The sequence below is a fragment of the Cottoperca gobio genome, chromosome 6 (genome assembly GCF_900634415.1).
Source record: "Cottoperca gobio chromosome 6, fCotGob3.1, whole genome shotgun sequence".
Classification (NCBI taxonomy): Eukaryota; Metazoa; Chordata; class Actinopteri; order Perciformes; family Bovichtidae; genus Cottoperca; species Cottoperca gobio.
The window spans coordinates 8,619,154-8,639,572 of record NC_041360.1 but is presented as its reverse complement, the minus strand read 5'-3'; the positions used below and the strand labels follow the sequence as shown (position 1 = coordinate 8,639,572).

The 20,419-nt window shown below is 39.2% G+C and overlaps 1 protein-coding gene across 2 annotated transcripts; it reads right to left on the bottom strand.

The window, feature by feature from the left end:
* Positions 1–13: 13 nt before the first annotated feature.
* On the bottom strand, positions 14–20,041 carry cracr2aa (calcium release activated channel regulator 2Aa). Of its 2 annotated transcripts, none has more exons than XM_029433986.1 (18): positions 19,898–20,041; positions 15,549–15,919; positions 13,858–13,969; positions 13,570–13,759; positions 12,303–12,449; positions 11,040–11,130; positions 10,827–10,922; positions 7,833–8,020; positions 7,102–7,173; positions 6,341–6,386; positions 6,081–6,178; positions 5,552–5,903; positions 5,159–5,291; positions 3,996–4,077; positions 2,086–2,200; positions 1,674–1,775; positions 1,234–1,310; positions 14–215 (listed from the first exon to the last, which is right to left on the bottom strand). In XM_029433986.1, the coding sequence occupies exons 2-18, from the start codon at positions 15,741–15,743 to the stop codon at positions 125–127; spliced, it is 2,187 nt and encodes a 728-aa protein (XP_029289846.1). In that variant the 5' UTR covers positions 15,744–15,919; positions 19,898–20,041; the 3' UTR covers positions 14–124. The 2 variants fall into 2 exon arrangements, with proteins under 2 accessions (XP_029289846.1, XP_029289845.1); XM_029433985.1 differs by lacking the exon at positions 19,898–20,041 and adding an exon at positions 18,586–18,773.
* Positions 20,042–20,419: the final 378 nt, after the last annotated feature.

Here is a 20,419-nt window from a genome sequence, read left to right as displayed (position 1 = left end):
TATATATATATATATATATATATATATATGCTGACATTCAGAATCATGTGTCATCAGTGGTCACACGATCACATTGTGTATCTGAGTAAAGCGTAGTGCTGTGTACGTGTCAGCTGCTTAACTGTTAGCAGCAGGCTCTCTTCTTCTCTGAGGGGATGTTGGCGACCAGCTGCACCGTCTTCTCCTTCTCTCTGTCCTCTTGCTCTTTCAGGATTCTAAAAAGGGACGTAATGAGGCATGAACATATGAAGCAGATTTAGCAGGACACACTACAGCTGTGTGTCCTCTGTGCTCACTTCCGCTCTGAAAAATGTACACGTGCTTCAGTTCTGCGGTCTGCATCAAGTGCGTATGAACCCTGTAGGGTCATTAAATACTTCTTTGTTGAATTGTCTCAGCATGGAGCATGTAGAACCATGATGTCAAGCAGTAATAGAGATTAAATTAAGCACATGTTTACTGTACGCCAAGAAAAGCATTGACATTCTCACACAGACAGAGGACACTCAGTGTTCCTACAGCTCAAGGCAAGTTAGATTTAACTGCCATGCCACAAAATACGCTGTGCCTCATATGCGTTGCCTGGTGGAGGTTTCAGCCATGCTTAAAAATCTTGGTTGAATAGCAAATTTTGATTACATTTGCAATCCCCCATGTCATCGCTAGCTAGCAGACAGTAAATCTGATCATATTTTGAGATTTCAAATTGCAATGTCAGATTACAAAATCTTAATAAAATCCTATTTACCATGTTTTAGTATTTTAAGATTTTTCAAAGATTAATTTAAGAAATTTTAATACCAATTAATGCCTTATTTTTAGATTAATGGATTCAATGCCTTTTAAGACTTTTTAAGGATCCCTGTGAACCGGCATCGTTTCATTGCTGTGAAGTGCACAATCAAATGCATGTCATTGTTTTAAACCATATCGGGGTTTAAAACAATGACATGCATTTGATTGTGCACTTCACAGCAATAAAACGATGCCGGTGGTTTTCACTTCGGAGTGACTGCTTTCTGTCGTGGACTCGGGAACAAGCTGATAAGAAAAAGTCCTTTGTGCCTCCAACACAGAACAAATTAAACATTTGTCTCTCTACAGTAGGATATGCTTTACTTCAGCACAGACATAATCCCCCCTTTTTCTGTTTAAGCAGATACTTGCTACACATTTTCTCAAATGTAGTTTTTCTATATAATCTAACACACAAAGGTCATTACTTTTGCTCACCTGGCTAACTGAATCATGGACTCCATCACGTTGTGTCCGGAGCATGCACTGCACTCATAGAAAGTCATTTGACAGTCCTTAAAAAAGAGGCAGACATGTTTCAACGTTTTGCATTTTGATCAGGATCAAAGTCAAGTCTGTACTAATAGTTGCAAAAGCTAAACATAAATATTTCTCATGTAACAATATTAGCTCACATGGTTATTTCCAGTCACCATAGAAACTACATTACACACCAGAGACTAGAGGAATAAAAAACAACAACAGCTTGATAGTCATCCTGGAGTCACTTCATCATAAAACTCTCTTTATTCTGTAACCATCTTTACTTTATTTATCGAAACTGAAGAAAAAACACCACTTTGTGATTTGTCTGCCGGGCTAGACACGGATTCTTCGTATAGAACCTTGAGCTTAGCGGACAAAACACACAAACAGACCTTGGCTAGTCTTTCGCCCAATCCTTTCTGAACTTGTCTCTCACTCTCCTTGTCTGTTTTGTTTGCCAAGAGCATGGTGGGGATGTCTTCGCCTGCGCCCTCCTGTGAAAGAAGAAAATGAAAGAATACAAACTCAAAGAAACCGATCTTCAAAGATTCCTTTGCCGTTAACAGACTGAGAAAGCAGCTTCCCTGTCGCTATTGGCTCCCAAGTGGGAAACAAGGAGCAGTGCTGTAAACATATTCAGCAGCCGACCTTTATTTGTCATTTAGCTTCAATATTAATATACGGTGAAATATATACTCAACATATACCCTTTACACTCGGCCGTAGGGAATCAACGTAGAGCAGAAACACAAAAGTCTCTCTGTGGAGAATGTGTGCAGCACAGGGTGACTGTTAATGTCTTACCTTTACACTAGTCAGCCACTGTCTGACAGCTGTGAAGCTCTGCACCGCTGTGATGTCATACATCACAACCACACCGTCAGCCTTGCGGAAGAATTGTTTGGTGATGCTCCGATACCTGCAGGAGGGGAGGCGGAGTCAGACGGAAAGACGGAACAATGTATTCAAGTTCAAAACACGTATTTCAACTTTCACAAGGAAACTATTTGATTCATTGGGAAGTCAAAGAATCTTTTGAAAGAAAGGAGTGGCACACAGTGAGCTTGTCAAAGTGCCACGGCTGAAGCTAGAGTAGTGTTGCAGTACATTATAGACCAGTGGTTCTTACGCTGGGATCGTTGAGTCACTCTCAGGGGTTCGGTAGGGGTCAAGACACACACAGTATAGCCCGGTTCACACTAGCAATGTCGGGCCGTTTTTGTCGGCCGTCAAAAAATTGGCTGCCGACAATTTGGCAAAACACAATTTGTCTTCGGCGTGTTAGATTACAAATATTTAGTTGCTTAGTAAAAATGTGTAATACTCGTATTATTTGTGACGTCACGCTCCGGAACTTGGTGCGCTCAGTAGTCGACTTGTGGCTGTTGGGATTGTACATCATTTGTGATTTTCTTTTAATCTTTCAATCCCTTCATACTAACTATGTCGAACAAAAAAAGAAAGTGTTTTTGCGAGAGTACCAAGATTGTCACGCAGAGAGTTCATTCTCATTTTGCCGTACATGGCCGATCTTTTCGATGCTCTCAATCATCTCAAATCAGGGGTGGTGGAGTGAACATCATCGAAGCGGAAGAAAACCTGAAGGCGTTTAAAAAAAGCTACCTTTATGGAAACGACGAACAGAGAATAACTTCGCAAACTTTCCCGTGCTGGACGACTGTGTAAGTAAGATCGAAGACGTGTCTGGAATTGGAGACGTTTCTGTACCTGAAGCTGAAGCAAGCAATTGCCATGCACTTAGATGAGCTGGCAAAGTCTCTCGACGGATACTTCCCCACCAGAGTCATATCCAGCATGGGTGAGACAGCCGCTCACGTTTAGTGTTGCGACAGCAGATGTCAACGATGAATACCTCGACGAAATCATTGAACTTCAGTAGAGCCAGCTTCAACAGCAACTCTTCAGAACAACGTTTTGGTGTCACCAAATCGTACCATACCCTTAGTGCTAAGAAAGCCCTTGAGATACTCATACCGTTTGTTACAACGTATCTTTGCGAGCAATCCTTTTCAAGGATGGTAGACATGAAAACTAAGAAAAGGAACAGACTTTGTTGTAAAAATGATATACTGAGTGGCACTTGCCAAGGTGAAGCCGCACATTACTGAACTTGTATCTGAAAGGCAACAGCTAAAGTCACATTGAGTTGCAGTAAATATTCATTGAGTTATGTTTTTGTGTGAAATTCATGTTTTGTTCTTTGAACACAGTGATTTTGTGTGCAACTGATGCATGGTTCATTTTGTGCACTAATGAAATATATACCTATGTTTTGAAGAAATCATATTTTATTTTTCCAATTACGAAGGGTTCGGTGAATGCACTGATGAAGCTTGCAGGGTTCAGTACCTCCAATAAGGTTAAGAACCACTGTTATAGACTCTTAACAAATGTGATACTAGGCCTCATGCAGGTCTAGCATGTGCAAGTGATATACAAACACATTTCCTCTTATTTTTGTCCTTATCCACGATTTGCTCTGTTTTTGTTAGTACCCATTGATTTCTGGGACTCTTCACAGACGACAACTTGTTTGTCCAACACCAGGAAACATAACTTTTAAATTTGAGGAACTTAAAAAATGCACGACTATTATATAATGTGCTAAAGACATGCTATTGGTCTCTTAACAGACTATTAAGACAAAATCTAAGAAACATTTTAGAGAATGTTTCTGCATGTTGACACCTCACCTCTCCTGTCCTGCTGTGTCCCACAGCTGCAGTGCCACCTGGCTGTTGTCCACAGATATTGTCTTTACACTGTAATCAATACCTGCACATACAGACAAGAAAATGTTAGTCAGCACATTCTGTTGTACTATTGTTTACTGTGTACTGTACAGGTACAGATACAATACAGAACAAATCACTGTATACATATACGTACAAACATTCTAATCTATACATTGACGTGAAGACATGTGATTGTTGCATCATTTTAAGCTAATACATTTCAGACATGATAATATTTACACTACAAGAAATAACTTTCAGATCAATCGAAGAAACTGAAACTGGACTTTTTTTCATTTCAATTTTTTTTTTTAACAGAGCTTCTATTGATGAATACAACAGCCACTTTATTACCTTCAAACTTTTACAATATTTTACATAAAATAGAATTTTAAAGGCTTAACTGAAACACTTTGCTCGTAGCCTTGTAGAAATGGTATTGCATTTTTTTCTTTATCAAAAGGAAATCCTGCAACAGCTTTAAAAAATGAAGTTTGAAGATTTCTATTCTACACAGGACGAACTAAACAAATGTGCTCAAAACCAAATATCTTACACCGATGGAGTTTGGAGGAGCTTGATGCTTTTGTATTTGAATATATTTCTCACACTGGCTTTGAGAAAGTGTCTCGCCTTATTTTATTCTAGACAGACAAGCAATATTTATGAAGTCAGCTGGTTAGCTGTTCCCTGAGACCCTGAATAAGACAGTATTATATATCATATATGGGGGGACCGCAGCATACACGCTAATCAGTTTTAATAATAAAACTAAGAAGAAGAAGAAGAAACCTTTTTCATAGAGCACTTATCAAACCAAGTTATTTCTTTTAGTATTGTTTTGATAATAATAATAATAATAATAATAATAATAATAATAATAATAATAATAATAATAAAAGTCATATATATTTTAGATTATAAATACATTAAAATACCTAGGTGATAAATATGAGGGAGGAAATATATTGTGAAAAATAATTAAATAATATTATTCTTTTTTCTTTCTCCAGTGCTACATTCAAGTGTTCCAGAGCCTGAGGTCAACAACAGGGCTGAGTGTTTGCTTGCTTTTGTTCACATGGACTAACAAGGGTGTGTTTGCACTATACTGTACGTACCCACAGTGGCAGAAGTGCCAGGGTGGAAGCAGTCGTCGCAAAATCGCCGAAGGAGGGATGTCTTTCCTACGCTGGAGTTCCCCACCAGAACGACCTTGAAGAGGCGGTCGGGCGGCGAGGGACCACGTTCCTCCTGGAGAAACAGGAAGCATCGTAGCAGAGATTGAAAGAAATTGAAACAATTAGTTAAGTGGCTCACTCCGCTGTGCGGGAGGCTACAACAGGATCATACATAAGGAAGAATTCCTCAATATATTCTGAAACAAAAAATAGAAAATCATATAAATATTTACAGTAATGGCATTCATGTAGTCCTGAAATGTTGATTACAGAATGAAAAAACAGTCTTTATGCTTTACATACTGTACATCACTCGATCGTCCACATGCTTACATTTATGCTGGTTTCCTTGCCAACAGGCTGACCCCTGGGAGATGTGGGCGTTTCCCTTTTCTCCACATCGCCCTGCGACTTCTGCTGCTCGACAGAAGACGCACACGGGTAAATATCGCTCATCACCAAGTCTATATTCTCCTCATCGTCTGAGGATTCCTCTTCTTCACTACACTTCTGAAGTGGAATTTGGGCCCGACAGTCAATCTGGAGTAAATGTGGTAGGTGGTCCTCCTCAATGGAGATGATCCTCTGGAGGTGCCCTCTTGTTTCCGCTGTGCAAGAGGACTGGCATGACCCATTGGCTAGACTGTGTCTCAGAGAGCTGCTGGTCATCTCCTCCTCATCCTCACTGCAGATAGAGCGTAACAGTATAGTCCACACTACAGCGCTAACCCAAGCAACACAGCTCCAACACACTTGATGACAACAACAGAACAAGTACTGTACAAACGGTGGCTTGTGATTCCACCTTTACAAAAATCTTTAATGAGATTTGAATTTAATGCATCACTTAGTGATTGTTTACCTTTTGAAGATAGTCGTGTTTGTGTGTTTCATAACATTGATTGAAGGCCTCTGCTTCAAACTTGTCGTTTTCTTAGAATTCTTAGAATTATTTGGATTCTGAAGAAATTAAAAGCGAAGATTTTATTTATATAGCAGCATGAGATTCAGAAATCTGCCTCCGTTTATCACTTATACCCTTTATATCCATATGAAGTGCAGACAGGGGAACTTTAAATAATGTAGTGTATAATACATTCTGCTATGATAAATGGCACTTACGTGATAGAATATGTCCTTTTCATCCCGTAAATGTTTGTTCATTTCCCTGGATACAGGGAAAGAAATAAAGATATTAAAAGGGAGTGAGAACCGAAAGTCTTTCAAAAAAATGGAACATATACAATTATCAATATTGTGTTACTGTCTAAAGTTATTCTTAACTTGAAGACTTGTTTGATTTGCTGTGTTTTGTTGAACAATATGCCTGGAACGTCCCGCTTTCCACCTGGAAAAGGTCTTTTCTTGGCTTATCATGATATGTCAGTTGAGCAAAATGAGCAGGCTCTAGCTTGAATCCCTGGACTGAAGTTTATATTTTTGGCTAACGGTTGTGGAACTAGCAGCTCCCAGGTAGAAAACATTATAGTTAGATTTCTAAAATAGATTATAGATTTCTGAAAAACAGCTAACACAATCCAAAGTGCTAAATATGTTTGGAAGTCTTGCGTTGTACTGTGATCATGACACTAGAAAGAGGTGAATTACTGTGATGTTACGGTTTTGGCTGAGCCGTTTGTGATAAAAGTTCATCACCAATAAGCAGCAGTGGTAAAACTCACTGGCGGGAAATTACACGACAAATAAACAAAAACAAAGGCTTTTTTCACTATGGGTACTGTGTCAATGGTCGACTAGACAAGGATACAAGTGTGAACTTTGCTCAAGTTTTCAATGAAATCACAAGATAAATATACATGTCACGTCTCTCTACTGCGTTTTGTTTTTGTGGTGCCGGTACAGCTGCTTCTCTAAATCCATACCTCAAAAGGTCCAGTTGTTTGAGGAGGCTTCCTCGCTCTCGTTGCAGTCCCTCAGTCAGTCTGTATATTTCACTGTTGAACAACAATGCATCTTTTATTACAAACACACATATATATTACTTGCTGTGATTACACTTTATTAGAAGATATGACCCACAGCAAAGAAAGGCGAAATGAGTTGATAATCTAAAATGAGTGTATTTGTCCATGTTTTACTGCCTCTCTATAGCGTGCTGCAGGAATGAGTTAACATCTTTGCACTTCCGCTTCCTGCGACTTGAAGTCAATGTTTTTTTGGTTAGAAGCCTGAAGTAAGGTCTGTTGTTAACATAAGTGTACCCATCATGAATTTGAAAGCTTTTGCGAGTCTTAAAAAATGAGGTTTCTCAAAAGTGGGTAAATGAGACGACAGAGGTTGTTGGGGACTTTATGTGTAATCACGCCGAAAGCTCGTCCGTCTTTAACTTAGTTGTAGTGACATTGAAGTCATTTGTGTGTATGTGTAAATATGCGAAATAATCCCATTTGCTTCTTGTCGGGGGAGCCCGGGCGATTCTAACTTCCGGCTTGGCCCCAAAACAAAACAAGTCATCCCTGCAGCACTCTATTTGTTTGTAGCAAAAGCATGTGACTGCATCCTGACTAATGAGCAAGAAATAAGACATTTAGGCAAGATAATCAGGGCAGGAGTTCAAAAGAAGCCCAAGTAAGAAGCACTAGCTACCACTCACATCTCCTTCTCCTCATGAAGCCGTGTGGACTGCTCCTGCAGCAGACAAAGCTGGTCCTGTGCCAAGACCAGCTCTTGGCTGGTGTGATCCAGCTCCCGTGCTAACTCGTCGTTCGTGTGCTTCAGCTTCACGTTCTCCACCTTGGTCACATGTTGTTCACTGTGAAGGTCCTGGCATTGATGCTCCAACTGAGGACAGACCGTTGGTCAAAAAAGAAACAAGTAGAGTGAAGATGCTTTGGAATTTCCTTGGCTTAGATGAAATGCGTGTCATGGTGCCACACACAAGAATCCCTTTTTATTGAGGCAGTGCTGACTTTCATTAAATATTATTAAAACATGTGTATTATTCCTTAAATCAGTCATCTCGTGTTCTTCACATGCAATATGTTGGAAATCCCTCTCTGATCACATCAACAGAACTACATTCTGTACCACTTTATGAAGGTCTGACTGTAGCGACTCCTAGTTGTTCACATTCACACACTCTACTCCGACCGCTGTGGTCTCAGCTCTAAAACTGCATGGCTCATAAATGTACAGTGACCTCTTTGACCCATAGTTACAGGATGGACGTAAGGAGACAGCATGATGTGTACACGCGATACCTTCAAACAGCTGACAGCCTCTGAATATTTCATATAATATAAATATTTTTGTAACATGAACTAGATTAACAGATACAATAGTGAGCAGAACGATACTAAATGCTTTTAAAGCTGTGCCAGTCTGTTCTCCACAGACACTGGGGAAATAAACGTCCTTGTTGACGTAACTTGAATTAATTTCAGTTTACTAATTAGCCTAATAGTCTTTAAACGGTGATGTGACAGAACCTATTAACATCTAACAGCAGGCTATCAACTCAAGCTGCTGCTGCAGAAGAGGAAGCTCACTGGATCAAAAAGATTGTATTTGATAGAACTGACAGAACTACAACTTTGTATAACGGAGCTTTAAAAGGAGGTTAATGCTGCTATGCAAATCTGCTCTTTCTCAACAGTTGGACAGTAATGACGTTGGTTTTTGAGTTACCTTTCTGTTTCCCCTTATCAAGAACAGACTGCTTTACTTAACAAGCATGATCATATTCTGTGGAATAAACCTACAATTCTCATGAATATATGGAAGCCCATTTCCATCAGTAAAATAACAATTTGATAAAAACTTTGTCTTGTGATGGAAAAAAAAGGTCCTGTAAGTCATTATAATGAGAAACCTCCTTAAAATAATGACTTAGTATCGCAAAATAATGAGAAACTTTCTTAAACTCATTATTTTGAGGTACTAAGTTATTATTTAGAGATAAGCAAGTCATTATTTTTGAGAACGTTTTAAAGTATTTTGCAATACTAAGTCATTATTCTGAGAAACTAATCATTCATTATTTCGAGAAAAGTTAGTCATTATTTGAAAAGAAAGGGTTCTATTGTTTTAAGATACTACGTCATTATTTAGAGAACATTTCTCATAATAACTTACAGGATCTTTCACATTGGTGGAAATAGGCTTCCATATAAATGTTATGTACTCGTTAAATTGTAGAATTTATATTGTTTGGTGCTTGAACATGTGAGAATATCTATTTGTGGGCACAGAGATCTATCACTGTGTTATGTGATAATAATAATAATATAATAATAATAATAATAATAATAATAATAATAATAATAATAATAAGCTTTATTTGTATAGCACCTTTCATACAAGAATTGCAGCCCAAAGTGCTTCACAGCAACAAACAAAAAACATAACAATTAGTACAAGGAAAGACATGGTAGATGTAAATGAGTCTGAAGTACCATTATAAAAATAGCCAAATTAAAATAGTATACAAATAGCAGATAAAATAGCAGAATTAAAATATTATAAAATAACATTGGAATTCATGCCTAGTTTCCCTATCTGTGCCGTACTTAACGATCCTACTGCCGGGAAATCACATTCATCACACCATTCTTGTAGTCTTGCCAGGTTTTTTAAGTGTTTACAACTCTCCGCTCCATACTTGACCTTCATCAAAAACTCAAGTGGGCTTTCGACTTCTCTGGTCGATACTTTACTTCCCTTTGTACAAAGTAAGTTAAAACACAATCGTCAATTTCGTTTATGGTAAAATCCAGATAAAACCGTTATTAAACACGCTGGTTTAACCTTTTCAGTCTAAGGCAATATCTGACTACTAGTCTTCTCTGCTGTGACTCGTATGTTTCTGTCAGATATCCCTTAGGCTAAAGGAGTTCAATATCTGACTACTAGTCTTCTCTGCTGTGACTCGTATGTTTCTGTCAGATATCCCTTAGGCTAAAGGAGTTCAATATCTGACTACTAGTCTTCTCTGCTGTGACTCGTATGTTTCTGTCAGATATCCCTTAGGCTAAAGGAGTTCAATATCTGACTACTAGTCTTCTCTGCTGTGACTCGTATGTTTCTGTCAGATATCCCTTAGGCTAAAGGAGTTCAATATCTGACTACTAGTCTTCTCTGCTGTGACTAGTATGTTTCTGTCAGATATCCCTTAGGCTAAAGGAGTTCAATATCTGACTACTCGTCTTCTCTGCTGTGACTCGTATGTTTCTGTCAGATATCCCTTAGGCTAAAGGAGTTCAATATCTGACTACTCGTCTTCTCTGCTGTGACCAGTATGTTTCTGTCAGATATCCCTTAGGCTAAAGGAGTTCAATATCTGACTACTCCTCTGCTCTGCTGTGAGAAGTATGAAATATCTCTGTCAAATATCCACCCTTGTTTCCCCTTCCTTGATGACAGTTTAATTGATGTGTTTATGGTGTGTTTATGGTACAGAGATACTAAATCACAACATTAGCTTATTCACAGCATTCTATTATCAGTCCAATGTGTCTCACATGTGTTGCTGCTCTGGAAGCTGAAGTAACCCATGAGATAACTAAAATGACAAAGTGTGTTTGTATAGTTCATAGACTGTGAACTGCAGTGCACTTTCTGAGAAATCACTTTCCTGTCTTTCACTCACCCCTCTCTGTTTCTGGAAGAGCTGTTCCAGCTCTTTCTCCTTTCCAGACAGCTGCAGCTCCAGGTCTTGACTGAGAGACAGAAAGCGCTCATAGTCCTTTAGTGAAGGAATAAAAGAGGGAGGCAAGAGGACAAAGTGTAATGAGGAAGATGAAGATGTACAGTATTTGGTAGATTTAGCAACAAAGAGAAATACATTTTTTGACATCAGTACCTGCAGCACAATCCTGTCTTTTTCTGTTTTTATTTGCTGCTCCATTTCCTCATAAAGGCGCTGGATCTCATCATCGTGTGTTGCTGATTTCCTGTATGGATAAGATTCAGATGAGATGATGTGCTAACTACAGTGTGAACCTGTACATTTGTGTAAAACAATTGCCTAAATCAACACTCTTTAAAGATTCAATGTCCAGTGTAAACATTAAAACATTAAAAGAATTAACTAACGTTATCAGAATGTGAAGAGGTAACGTCAACACTGTTACAGAGATATCATGTTACAGAGTTGTGTTGCAGAGATATCTACTGACATTAGCATGCTAACTGACTAGCTGCACTCTGTCCAGTCGTGTCCCTCTACAGGTGATAGTAAGTCAGTGCAGCTCCAGTCTGCCCTCAGTACAGAGGGAGAAGAAGTACAGCTGCCTGACTCGCTTGTAAATATTACAGCCATGTTCTTTGTCTGTGTTATAGTTTGTTTATTGGATTACATTCAAAGTGGCAGAAACGAGACACCTCGCTTCGTCCTCACAGCTGCAATGAAGCTGTTTCCCTGAGTGTACAGCTGTCGGCAGTGTAGCTTCAGTTAGCAGTTAGCTGGAGTTCAGCCACAGCACCGGGGACCTGCAGACTCTCTGTAGCTGCTGGTACACAGGTCCATCAGCCCGCTGTGACTGCTGGTGCAGAGGCTTGTTCTGGCTGAGCTCAAGTCTCTATGGCTGCTGACTGGGGCTCTGTGTGACGGAGGCGGCTGCCAAGTGCCAGCTCGGCCAACCTCTCTCCTCCCCCGGCGAGCTGCTCTCCTGGGAAGAGCCGCCACGGGGAAGACGAGACGATGGACGCTATGTGGGTTGTTTTCTAGTTTCTGACACTTTGGATTTAGTCCAATAAACAAACTAACGTAGAATTACACGGACTACAGCCCCAGTTAACATTAGTGCCCAGTAAACACAGATGATCAGCCCCACATGAAGATTACAAGACAGCAGAGTGTTTTGGCCGGCTCTCAGAGTTTCAGCAGTTTGGTCGAATGTTGGTATTCTTGCCCACCGACTGACTGACTGACTGACTGACTGGCATTATAAATGAGTAAATATACACAATACGAGAGATTTTATGGATCCAGTTTAGAGGTGAAATACTGCCCCCTATTTCTTTGGAGGAGGTAGCTCGGAATTACACATTGAACCTTTAACTTATACAGTATAGTTTTGAATGAACCCATTGATATGCCCTAACAAATATGTCCCTCCCTCACCTTTTGAGAGCGCTCTCCATCTCCCTCTTCTCCTGGTTGGCCTCTATGATCTGGGATGTCACTCTGGACAGGAAGTCCTCAAAATTGGATAAAAGGTGAGGTTCGTCTCTGCGCAGCTGGGCCCACAGACTGCGCACCTCAGCAGGACTAAAGGGACAGCATGAAGAAGCAGGGGTAACCAGGTGCAGCAGTCAAACTCAATTTCTTAACTGATAGTTGCAGTTTTTGTCATGAAGTTTCATGAGAAACGCACTATTCTTTTTAAGGACAAGGATGGACATTTTAGCACAGCAACAATCCAACACCTAACAATACATAGAGGCAGCAGCTCAGGTACAAGGTCATTGTGGTTTTTGAAAAGGACATGATGTTCTTTGCCTTGAGAAATCTATTTATTATTGCTGCAAAAAATCTGATAACTGGCAAGACAGCAACATTGGAACAGTGAATATAAACAATGATTTAAGTATTAACATTTGCATTGGAATCAGACATTCAAAACTGTGTGATGACATAAATGTATTATTTATTTAATTATGTTTCCACAAGAAACAATATAATGTGCCTGTAAGCTATGATGAGGGAGGGAAAGTCAAACAAATAACTTTTCAACCTTTGCAAATCCTTCAAATCTGGCCAACATCAACATCAATATCAGTTAGTGCTGCACAAACTGATTTGATCTAAAATGTCAACTTTGAGCTAAACAGGTAGGCGGAGGCCAATAGGATGTGTAAATGTGGCATCCACCTCCACTGCTGTTTACTTTTATTGAGTTGGAGTTGTTTGTTAAAGGTGAGTCTAGTCATGCATTTCATAAGATCCTGTCATTATCCAGTGTTATATTTCAGTCTAACAACAGCTACTAATACCCATTAAATATTGTATGAAGCGCAGAGAACATTTACATTAATGATTCAGATACGTTTTCTGAAGGCTTTTTAAGTCTTAAGTCTGGAAGTGATGCTTTTTCACAAATCCTAATGTTTAATATTACATTTCTATGTTTCAAGCTCAACCTTATTAAAAAGATTTGAATATTCAAGCAGTCACACACAGATTGCTCAGACAGGGAGCACAGGAACGGCTTTGCTTGAGAGTGCAAACTTCCAACTCTTGTTTAATTTGCACAGCTGATTAAAGTCTCAGGCTAAGTCACTTAAAATGCAGTGTAGACGTAAAGCGGACGTTAACTAAGTGTGCAAAGATATGACGTGGACCTAACAACACACGCAACACAAAGAACACACGCACATACACTACTCACTCTTCAAAGACACTGTTGGCTCCGAGGCTCTCCATGAGCATGGAGAAGTGTTTCTCCTCTTCATCCTCGTCTCGTCTTACCAGGCTCTCCTCCCACTGGGTCTGGTACAGGACCTCTGTAGGGCTTTTACAGGCGTTCTTCTCCCCCATGCCTTCCTCTACAGTAATCTTCTGACTGGATAAAAACTCACCTAGAAAAATCAAGAGCTTAAGTGTACAATCGAAACATCAGACGACACCTGCCGGTGATAGAAGCGTTGTTTAAAGTAGGAACAGAAGGAAAACATACTAAAGCCGGAGGAGAACTCATCAAGGGTAAGGTATCCATTACCGTCGGAATCAAGTGTATCAAATACATTCTCCAACTCCTCCGCACTGAGAGGGAGCTCGGCGTTCAGCCTCTGTTTAAAAAGACACAAAACACAGCTGCTATTGACAAGAACAAAGCCTCACAGACCTTAGAACTACTGTAGCTATAACAACTGATACTTGAGACTTCAAAGGACAGTTATTAGTGCAGTTCATTATCATGTGCAGCAGAACAGTTGGTGGTTCTTTCCTAGTTATTATTACATCAGCATTAGATAAAATAGCCTGAATAACACAGGATGCCATTTAGTTCTAAGCAGAAAATGTTTAATGGACATGCAGCATCTTAAACTACACAGCACTTCACACTCATACAGCTGATGCATCAATGTTGTTACTAATCATAGCCATAAAAAACTGTGAAAAGAAATCCACTAGCATTTAATTTCATAAATCATTAAACTCAGTGAAAGTGGAAAATAACATCAATATATGATTGTATGGCTTTTTATGGCTTTTGACATAGATAGTTTGTCCTCTAAGGACATCAGAGAAATAAATAGATAGTGAAATAGAGTGAGATACAATTTGAGAGATAGCTGCTCCTTAACCAAAGGGTTCATCCAAACAGACATGACAGAGTGAGAACCTCGCCAAAAACCCCCTGACCAAGACAGTAACTGCTGGATCATTTAGAAGAAAAGCCAACACAGCCACACCTCTGTAAGCAGCTCGGGTTTTATGCCGTGTTTACACTGCTGCAAATGTTGACTGAGGCGACCCATTCGATCCAGGGGAGGGACAGGGAAAGGGTAGCATCTGCGTAAGACAATCAGCTGTTCTTGTAAAGTGTGTTATCTGGGCAGAACATATCCCTAATGTCAGCAAACAGTAGAATTGTAAAGCTAGTGTTTTGGTGTTCACAGTGTGAAACATACTTGAACTGGGAAGATATACTATATAAGAGTGCACATGATTGTAAGCAGAACCCCTCATTCCACACAGATGTGTGGAAAGTGTAAAACAAATCTAAGTAACAAGTGCTGCTTTCTAAGAACAGGTTTTACTCTTTAGACAGTTATATAAATACAAGTGAGAAGGTCCTACTCGCCATCTAATTTGCAATCCACTATCATAAACACCAGATCAAAAGCTTCCCCTCTGTGTATTTATGCTCCTCGGAGCGAGAGCCTACAAGTGCTTCATCAAAGGATTAGGCCTCGGCAGGGATGAATATAGCGAATCTGCACAATAATGTGAGTGGAGGAGTTGCATGACAAAGCTTCTGGTGCCTCTCCGTGTCTCTTTCATGCCGCTTTGAATAAGGTGAATATGTTCTATCTGTGTCCTGATCAGCATCATTAATGAGTGTGCAGACCGTCCCTGCATTTAATGCTCATTCTGGATGAACAAACAGTTGCTATCTCTAAAAAAAAAAAAAGATATGAAAATGTGATGCCCTGTACACTGTGGATAATAAAAAACAGCTGTGATACTTTGTCAAGTAATTAAAGTTAGTAACAATGTGTTTCTATTGTTTTCTGTGGCAGTAACCCATAAATGTAATCAAAACTGACATTACAGTTTTAATGACTCATGCAACAAGTCTTTACACTACTTTATAACATTAGAGCTCTGTCATGGCAGTCACCCTTGCATCAGCAACCTCACCTGCATGTCCCGTCGGGTGATGAAGCCCTTGTTCTCGATATCACACATCTGGAAGAACTCGTAGGTTTTCTCCACGATAGTGTTTTGTCCCACGTCCCCATTCTCGGACTTGGTCAGTGCCCATGCAGTTCGGGCCACCGTGGTGGTGGTGGTGATATCGGTGGTGAGGGCACAAGGAGCAGTAAAAGTTGCCATGGTATTTATGAGTCTGTTGATATGATAGCCTCCGTCACATGAGTCGGGTACAGACAGACAGAGGTGTGGAGAAAAGAGATATCCTGGAGCAGTCGAGCTTCAGGCTGCTCTACATCAGAGGCTCTCACCAATGTCACAGATTGTCATCTCTTAGCAACAGCCTTAGTCGATGAAACCTAGGAGAGAGACAGGATGAGAATCCTCAGTACAGCTCCTTATAAATGTATGTACTGCATCAAAACAAAATGTAAAGTCTATAATAAGGTAGCGCAGTTTGAGCCTAATAAATCAGAATGACATTTAAAAATGAATGATGTATCATCATCTCCTCAAGCATATAAATAAGTCTAATAGACATGCAGTAAAGGAACAGACTTATGAGGATTTGAGGAGTACATTTGTGCCTAAGAAGGGCACCTTGATTCAGTGTTTAATAACTTATGCTGGTAACTACACATTCACATTAAGAAATATGTTCATTAATGTTCTTTCTCGCTCATTCTGCCATCTCTCACACATTATCGGTCCCATTTATGTTTAGTTGTTGCATTGCCCACTTTGTGCTGTACACCTAAAACCACTGCTGCTCTCCTCCTTTACTTCAGGGAAGTCGGCCCCTGCTGAGACTAATGACATCTGACAAGTAAAGCCAAAACTGAAAAAAAAACTTGTGGTATGACGAGGACGGTCTTGTCTGCCTGGAAATATTGACTGATATAACTCGCTTAGTGGTGGGTTTCAGGGGCACTGCAGTTCTATGTGCATTGGTTTGGAACACTGCCTTCAGAAGGCCATTGTGCACCATGAGTCGGCTCAGTCGATTCATGAAGAAGAGCATCAGACAGTGTGCGTGTGTGTTGACCCACGCAAATGTAGACTTGTGGGACTGGTATAAGCCAAACAGACAGGAAAAAAATAGTCATGCATGTAGGCAGGTAAAAGGACAGAGGAGAGTGCAGGGTCAGAGGCATAATATACACACACACACACACACACACACCTTTTAACTCTAGTACTGGCACAAATATAATCTATATTTTTTACTCATAAAGCTCACTCAAGCATTTTTAATTGATACATCTGGAATCTGGAATTGATTTTACTGCACCTCAATAATAAAATACAAAACATATATATGTTTATCAAACATTTGGTTTTCAGAGAGGTACTTGAACATGAACATTGTCTCAACATTTCTACAAAGTGGCATGTTCTTTAAGAATGACTTGCTATTCTGAATGTGTCATGAAGTTTGAGCCTAAATATTGTGCAACATATTGTAAGCATGACATGAGTGAGCAACAGAAACGCTTAAGCATGAGAGAGGAAATAAGAAAGGGAACTTAGGTGAATTGGTGAAAGATTGAAGTTGTTTTCCCCCCTTCAAGCCATATAAACGTTTATGGCTACTTTGTTTAAACTTGGTAAGTTGAGAAAGTGACCGAGGACTAGAGTATGGGAATATCAGACAAGGAAAACACTCTTCTACACAGATACTTATTAAGCAAAAGGAAAGACATTTGATTCATCTGGCACATAATTTAATACTAAATTGTCTTGATCTATTTTCAGTCAATTGCCATCAAGTATAAGTTTAGGGAATACAAAAGTATTTGCACTTGCATTTATTTTCCTAAGATCTAACTTTCAAATGCTGGCGCTTACTTCTTTGCATACAGTTACCTTATCTGTTTCAGGTTTTGACATGGAACAGCTGTTAGAGATACCAGCTAAGCACAATAACTTCAAACTGAAACAAAAACTGTTTAAAGCAACACAAATGACCCTAACTAAAAATAATAGACAGTTATGAAACAGTCCATCTGTTTAAATGAATGATTAGGCTGACAGATGAATAGTCTACATTATAATTAGACATACGTTTCTCTTGTCTACAGACACCCACATTGTGGTCTGGAGAGCAACACATTTAGTTTGTGGTCGAGAGTCATGACACTTATTTTGCACTGACTTAAACATGACAGTCTTGGTATGATTAAAAAGCCACAATCAGCTATGTCAATGTACATTATGCCTTCTGCAGCTAAATATACAGTTTGTTCTATTGTGCCTGACAACAATTACAAAAGTACTGTGTAAAATCTAGCAGTACATTCTCACTGGACCATATTGCATGATTGATTGATTTTAAATATAGAATGTGTGTAGATGTGCACAGATGAAATTAAAGTTGTTGTTTATTTGGGATGCTGCTCAAAACTATTTAGGATTACCCAAAAGAGAATTTGTCTGACAAGCTGAAAGTATTTCGGGTATAACAAGTTACTTCAAGTCGCCAAATTAAAAGTTACACCACTTCCTGGATACAGGTCACGACCATTTCCACCCACAACAACACTCATCAGCCATCTGCAGGCGGTCTTTGAGGAACTGCAATGTGCCTGTTAAACCTGTCAAGTAGCCTCATTGTTACATCGGAAATGTCATTAAAAAATAAGCCAACAAACGCTTGCAATATGTAAACATAATGCCAGTAGAAGAAGGGAGGCTTGTGATAAGCAAAACAATACTCAGCTAAGGGCAGACAATGGGTTCAGGTTTCACAAAACACGTGCAGCAAGATTACACGTTCACTTCCTTCCCTGTCACTTTATTGTATTGTGAAACTCCTTGTGACGGATAAAGCCTCATTGACAATTGTGTAAATAAACACTTTACATAAACTAAGATAACGTTAGATAGCAAGGACTTAACAAAGAGTAGACAGTAGTTGTAAAGTTATGCTAACAGCAAAGACCGTCAGGTTTAATTAGCTGAAGTGCTCAGCTAACGTTACTGCTGTGACTTAGTTAGTAGACTGTTAAAAGTTAACGTTACGTACCAGCGAATGAAAAGTTAAATTCAGGTTGGAGGAATTCATTGACGTGTATCTGCCGTATCCGCTTTTAGTTGACCTCAGTGTTTACAAGTGGACTAGTGTGAGTGCAGGAATTTGACTGAGCACTGACGAGACGAACCTGGAGGGAGGGACTTCACCAAGTCATCGATGGTAACCTAGCAACTCTAACGAGGAAGTCCACGCGCATTAACCTTTTACCGTGTGCGGGCCCGCCAGAGCAAGAGGTTATTATAATACACCATGCTTCTGCCCCCTTCTTTCTTTTTCTTTTCTTTCTTCTCTGTGTAAGTTGCAAATCTCACTCACATAGAACCGAAGTGAAAGGAAAATGTTTTAATACATATTTTGACATAATGTTAATGTCAGAACTCAAACTGAATTAATGGAGGGCAGTAACATATTAAATGGGAATTTGTTTCTTTATTTTCTCAATTAAAAACACTATATATATATATTTCTATATTTCTATATATTTATTTATTTGTTATGTAAACGTCTTCCATGATATTTATCTTTGTTAGTAACATAATGAAATAACCATAACTGATTCCAACATATCCTACAGTAGGCCAAAGAGATGAAGTTGTTTCAGTACAAGTATAAGCATGCTGTCATGGTGGTCAATGAGAAACAGATTTAGCCTGAAATTAAATTACAAAAACACTTAGAGGCAAGTGAGGAAAAAGTATTATTGTCAAAGTCTGATCTGAATTGTTGTATATTCTGTGTTTATGAATTAAGAACAGGTGAAAAAGTTGATAAATTCCATAAGTATTTGTTTTCATCTGTGAACAGGTGGGGCAAAGAAGTTTTGCCAGGTGAAAAAAAAGGTTTGCCATCATTTTCCGAAGTGTGTGGCTGAAGTGCACCAGTGCCCCATATTCCATATAGGACTGAAATAATATTTTTAGTTTCTCCATGCATTCTAAACTCAAGGTACATATATTGTGTGTTAGCAAGTTATGAAACTGTCATGTCTGTCTTTCACTACAAATGTATTTTAATCATATCCATATGATATTGCACCAAAAAATCAGCTTGAATGTTGTGTAACCTGCAATAGAAAAAATATCATGACAAAAACAACAATCACATGGCAAAACTATATTACAATATTTTACCTGTGTGCAATACTGTACACCGGTATTGTAGTGCACTATACACTACGTACAGTAGGCCTACACGGACATGTAGACATTATGTAGGGAAGCTATTTGAGATAATCTGAATATACACACAAAGCATGAAACCATCAATTATAAGACCTGTGATACATGAATCAAATTAGAATTACCGGTTGTATGCCAGTCCAAAATGTCATGATTAGCATATGACTCAGTCCAAGTGGACATTTGTGCCATATTTGAAGGAATTCCCTCCAGGCACCCTGAGTCCATGAGAATGGTAGGACAACCCGAAAACATAATGACGCTGAGGAACAATAAGAGACAGCATCTATAAAGGCTGCTTCCATCACTGGAAGACACTTAGTTAAAGTAAAACGGATCTTTTTAACAGCAGACATTGACATGTCAAAGCAGGAAAACCACAGGTGGAACTAATAACATTAACGATGCCTCTGCAAGCCATATCAGTGAGCTTAGCTTGTTGAACACCAGGATGCATGACATTTCTACAGTAGAAATATTTTCAGAGAAAAACATACGTTACTTATTGCATTCAAAAGTAAAAACACTTATAGGCCTTTTACACGGACAACATTTTGAGATGTCACAGTTGGGAAAGCTCAAGTGTAAATAATCAAATTAGTGGCTGCATTCCATGTATTGTTCATGCTTGCTTTTCTACTATGATA